The 6000-nt window shown below is 42.7% G+C and overlaps 1 protein-coding gene across 1 annotated transcript in view; it reads left to right on the top strand.

Annotated features, from left to right (window-relative positions):
* vps39 (VPS39 subunit of HOPS complex) overlaps nt 1–6000 on the top strand; it is a gene marked incomplete at its 5' end in the record, with an annotated part of 60812 nt that overhangs the window by 23996 nt on the left and 30816 nt on the right. Inside the window, one exon of the mRNA XM_038983048.1 lies at nt 4934–5054. Coding sequence (XP_038838976.1) covers nt 4934–5054 — 121 coding nt within the window. The remainder of the gene's footprint in view (nt 1–4933; nt 5055–6000) is intronic.

Here is a 6000-nt window from a genome sequence, read left to right on the forward strand (position 1 = left end):
AGCTGCGCTTCGATCGGTTGGTCGTAGATGGAAGGCCAGGTTGTCCTTTTGAAGAATGTCTGGTGGTAAACTCGATACGTTTTAGTATTGTTGTGTGTGTTAGACTGCATACGTCGTCCGTTCTTTCCTAGCCCACGTTTACAGCGGCGGCTGCTAACTCAACGGCTAGGAGGTATCACTTCTGGAGTGAATAAGAGTTGAAAGTTCATATCAAGTTGCCATACTTTTAAGCTCATGCTATATTCTGGCTGGTATAGTCGAAATGCATCCTTTCGCCGTGTCGATCGTCATCTTCACATTGAACGTGATGCTAATTTCGTTAGGTTATTATCTGAGCCCTTTTAACATAGGACCGTCGTCCTCGGAACAGGATGTTGAATTTTCGTCAACGGGTTTATATAGTGGTGAAAGAAGGGCTTGTTTCATAGTTTACAACCCATTCACTTGGGCGGGGCCTCTGAGTGAGCAGAGTGGTGTTCTTATGACAAACCGTTCTCTCATTAAGAAGCTAAAAATTACATTTCATCTTTTCACAAATAGTTTCATATTTAAACATTTAAATTGCACAACAATTCCATGTGAATCTGATAACTAGAATGTGTAGACTTTCCAAGATACAGTTTATGTCGTCCTATCATCAGTAATAATGTCTCAGACGCCAACTGATCTGACATCATATTCATTAGGTACCATATTTTCAACTGGTCGGATTACCGAAATATGGTTCAGTTACTCACCTATTGATGTTACCAGACTCTCCATTCATGGGGGTCATAAACCTCCCCTAACAGGCCAACGTCATGACAACTTGATAATGGCTTTCTAGCAATGATCAACAACCGACTTGACAGAACTTTAGAGTATTTTGTGTAGATCGTTGACACATTTAAAAAGAAAAATCTATTTTAATCTCACTTTGTAACACAACAAAATGGGGAAAAAAGTCAAGGGGTGTGAATACTTAATGAAGGGACTGTACATCGATGCATTACACTCTTTTTTGTTTATAAAGCCCTCTTGCATAAACTTCAGGCTTAATGAGCTAACTCTGCAGACCCATCTACACTGAGTTGATCTGCTTTTAGGTTTTTTTGGTGTTGAATGATCTACGATGCATTCTAGGGCATTTCAGACGGTTGTTAGGATGACCTTTTTACTGAGGAATGTGTTTTTATTTTTTAATGATTGTTTTGTTTTTCTTGTATAATACCAGGTTTCTTAATAGTAGTTTAATGTGTTTTATTGTATGTTGATCAAGGCTGGATTAATGCAAGGGCTCACCGGGGTTGAAAAATGTATACATACAGTATATACAATAAATATTCAGACCCCTTGACTTTTTTCACATTTTGTTACGTTACAGCCTTATTCTAAAATAGATAAAAAATATTGTTCTCATCAATCTACATAGAATATCCCATAATGACAAAGCGAAAAGTTTTATTTTTATTTTTTGCACAAAAAAATAAATGAAATCACATTTTACATTAGTATTCAGACCCTTTACTCAGTACTTTGTTGAAGCACCTTTGTCAGCGATTACAGCCTCCAGTCTTCTTGGGTATGACGCTGCAAGCTCTGCACACCTGTATTTGGGGAGTTTCTCCCATTCTTCTCTGCAGATCCTCTCAAGCTCTGTCAGGTTGGATGGGGAGCGTCGCTGCACAGCTATTTTCAGGTCTCTCCAGAGATGTTCGATCGGGTTCAAGTCCAGGCTCTGACTGGGCCACTCAAGGACATTCAGAGACTTGTCCGGAAGCCACTCCTGCTTTGTCTTGGCTGTGTGCTTAGGGTCGTTGTGCTGTTAGAAGGGGAACCTTCGCCCCAGGCTGAGGTCCTGAGCGCTCTGGAACAGGTTTTCATCAAGGATCTCTCTGTACTTTGCTCTGTTCATATTTCCCTCGATCTTGACTAGTCTCCCAGTCCCTGCCGCTGAAAAACATCCCCACAGCATGATGCTGACACCAGCATGCTTCACCCGTAGGGATGGTGCCAAGTTTCCTCCAGACGTAACGCTTGGTATTCAGGCCAAAGAGTTCAATCTTGGTTTCATCAGACCAGAGAATCTTGTTTCTCATGGTCTGAGAGTCCTTTTGGTGCCTTTTGGCAAACTCCAAGCGGGCTATCATGTGCCTTTTACTGAGGAGTGGCTTCCGTCTGGCCACTCTACCATAAAGGCCTGATTGGTGGAGTGCTGCAGAGTTGGTTGTCCTTCTGGAAGTTTCTCCCATCTCCACAGAGGTACACTGGAGCTCTGTCAAGAGTGACCATCAGGTTCTTGGTCCCTTACCAAGGCCATTCTCCCTCGATTGCTCAGTTTGGCCGGGTGGCCAGCTCTAGGAAGAGTCTTGGTGGTTCCAAACTTCTTCCATTTAAGAATGATGGAGGCCACTGTGTTCTTGGGGACCTTCAATGATGCAGAAATGTTTTGGTACCCTTCCCCAGATCTGTGCCTCGACACAATCCTGTCTCGGTGTTCTACGGACAATTCCTTTGACCTCATGGCTTGGTTTTTGCTCTGACATGCACTGTCAACTGTGGGATCTTAAATAGACAGGTGTGTGGCTTTCCAAATCATGTCCAATCAATTGAATTTACCACAGGTGGACTCCAATCAAGTTGTAGAAACATCTCAAGGAGGATCAATGGAAACAGGATGCACCTGAGCTCAATTTCGAGTCTCATAGCAAAAGGTCTGAATACTGATGTAAATAAGGTATTTCTGTTTTTTTGTATTAGTTACAATTTTGCAAACATAAAAAACATTAAAAAAATAAATAAAAATAAATACTATTTTCTCTTTGTCATTATGTGGTATTGTGTGTAGATGGATGACAAATGTTTTATTGAGTCCATTTTAGATTGTAATGTAACAAAATGCAGAAGAAGTGAACGGTCTGAATAACTTCTGAATGATGTGTCTGTTCTATCAAATGTACCTTATTATTATGTTATCGTTTGTGTAGCAAAATGCTTATGTTTCTTATTTTTCTCATAACAATACAGACATTTTAAAAGTAAATTCATGGAATTAAGAAATATATAAATATTAGGATGAGCAATGTCGGAGTGGCATTGACTAAAATACAGTAGAATAGAATACAGTAGAATAGAATACAGTAGAATAGAATACAGTATATACATATGAGATGAGTAAAGCAGTATGTAAACATTATTAAAGTGACTAGTGTTCCATTATTAAAGTGGCCAGTGATTCCATGTCTATGTACATAGGGCAGCAGCCTCTAAGGTGCAGGGTTGAATAACATTATTAAAGTGGCCAGTGATTCCATGTCTATGTACATAGGGCAGCAGCCTCTAAGGTGCAGGGTTGAATAACATTATTAAAGTGGCCAGTGATTCCATGTCTATGTACATAGGGCAGCAGCCTCTAAGGTGCAGGGTTGAATAACATTATTAAAGTGACCAGTGATTCCATGTCTATGTACATAGGGCAGCAGCCTCTAAGGTGCAGGGTTGAATAACATTATTAAAGTGACCAGTGATTCCATGTCTATGTACATAGGGCAGCAGCCTCTAAGGTGCAGGGTTGAATAACATTATTAAAGTGGCCAGTGATTCCATGTCTATGTACATAGGGCAGCAGCCTCTAAGGTGCAGGGTTGAATAACATTATTAAAGTGACCAGTGATTCCATGTCTATGTACATAGGGCAGCAGCCTCTAAGGTGCAGGGTTGAATAACCGGGTAGTGATGGCTTTTTAACGGTCTGATGGCCTTGAGATAGAAGCTGTTTTTCAGTCTCTCGGTCTCAGCTTTGATGCACCTGTACTGACCTCGCCTTCTGGATGATAGCGGGGTGAACAGGCAGTGGCTCGGGTGGTTGTTGTCCTTGATGATCTTTTTGGCCTTCCTGTGACATCGGGTGGTGTAGGTGTCCCGGAGGGCAGGTAGTTTGCCCCCGGTGATGCATTGGGCAGACCGCACCACCCTCTGGAGAGCCTTACGGTTGCGGGCGGTGCAGTTGCCGTACCAGGCGGTGATACAGCCTGACCGGATGCTCTCAATTGTGCATCTAAAAGTTTGTGAGGGTCTTAGGGGCCAAGACTCATTTCTTCAGCTTCCTGAGGTTGAAGAGGCGCTGTTGCGCCTTCTTTACCACGCTGTCTGTGTGGGTGGACCATTTCAGATCGTAAGACATTTAAGGTCATATGGTAATTTGGTAAAAAGCCAATTTGACATTTGCTCAGTACATTGTTTTCACTGGGGAAATGTAGAAGTCTGCTGTTAATGATAATGCAGAGGATTTTCCCAAGGTTGCTGTTGACGCATATCCCACGGTAGTTATTAGGGTCAAATTTGTCTCCGCTTTTGTGGATTGGGGTGATCAGTCCTTGGTTCCAAATATTGGGGAAGATGCCAGAGCTAAGGACGATGTTAAAGAGTTTAAGTATAGCCAAATGGAATTTGTAGCCAATTGGAATGTGTGGTCTGTATATTTTATAATTTCATTGAGGATACCTTCAATACCACGGGACTTTTTAGGTTTAAGGGTTGTGTATTTTGTCCTGTAGTTCATTCAATGTAATTGGAGAATCCAGTGGGTTCTGGTAGTCTTTAATAGCTGATTCTAAGATTTGTAATTGATCATGTAAATGTTTTTGCTGTTTGTTCTTTGGGGCCAATAAGGGGCCAATAAGATTGAAGAAGTGGTTTATCCATACATCTCCATTTTGGATAGATAACTCTTCGTGTTGTTGTTTATTTAGTACGTTCCAGTGTCCCCAGAAGTAGTTTGATTCTATGGATTCTTCAGTTAGATTCTTCTGTCTCTCTGTTTTAAGAAAACACCAGCCCCCCTACGTCATAGCTTTTCCCTCTCTCTCTCTCTGGTTCTGGGCCAGGCCAGTGTGTGTTTTTAATCAGTCTGCCACAAGCTGTTGTAGTGATGTAATGCTGCTTCTCTCCTCAGAACACCAGCCCCCCTACATCATAGCTGTCCTGCCTCGCTATGTGGAGATCAGGACCTTTGAACCCAGACTGCTGGTCCAGAGTGTGGAGCTACAGAGACCGCGATTCATCACCTCAGCTGGGTGAGAGGATATTTATTGTCCGGATATGTACCTTTGTTTTCTGAAGGAGGGAAATAAGATGAATCTATTGGAATCCAACCAACTGTACTGGAAACCACTGCTAAGCAGATCAGTTGTTAAGCAGATCAGATGCTACGCAGACCAGATGTTACGCAGACCAAATGTTACGCAAATCAAATGTTACGCAGACCAGATGTTACGCAGATCAGATGTTACGCAGACCAAATGTTACGCAGATCAGATGTTACGCAGATCAGATGCTACGCAGACCAGATGTTACGCAGACCAGATGTTACGCAGACCAGATGTTACGCAGACCAGATGTTACGCAGATCCGATGTTACGCAGATCCGATGTTACGCAGACCAGATGTTACGCAGACCAGATGTTACGCAGATCCGATGTTACGCAGACCAGATGTTACGCAGACCAGATGTTACGCAGACCAGATGTTACGCAGACCAGATGTTACGCAGACCAGATGTTACGCAGACCAGATGTTACGCAGATCCGATGTTACGCAGACCAGATGTTACGCAGACCAGATGTTACGCAGACCAGATGTTAAGCAGACCAGATGTTAAACTGATCAGATGTTACGCAGACCAAATGTTACGCAAATCAAATGTTACGCAGACCAGATGTTACGCAGATCCGATGTTACGCAGACCAGATGTTACGCAGACCAGATGTTACGCAGACCAGATGTTACGCAGACCAGATGTTACGCAGACCAGATGTTACGCAGACCAGATGTTACGCAGATCAGATGTTACGCAGACCAGATGTTACGCAGACCAGATGTTACGCAGACCAGATGTTACGCAGATCAGATGTTACGCAGACCAGATGTTACGCAGACCAGATGTTACGCAGACCAGATGTTACGCAGACCAGATGTTACGCAGACCAGATGTTACGCAGACCAGATGTTACGCAGACCAGA

The sequence above is a fragment of the Salvelinus namaycush genome, unplaced genomic scaffold, assembly GCF_016432855.1.
Source record: "Salvelinus namaycush isolate Seneca unplaced genomic scaffold, SaNama_1.0 Scaffold1411, whole genome shotgun sequence".
Classification (NCBI taxonomy): domain Eukaryota; kingdom Metazoa; phylum Chordata; class Actinopteri; order Salmoniformes; family Salmonidae; genus Salvelinus; species Salvelinus namaycush.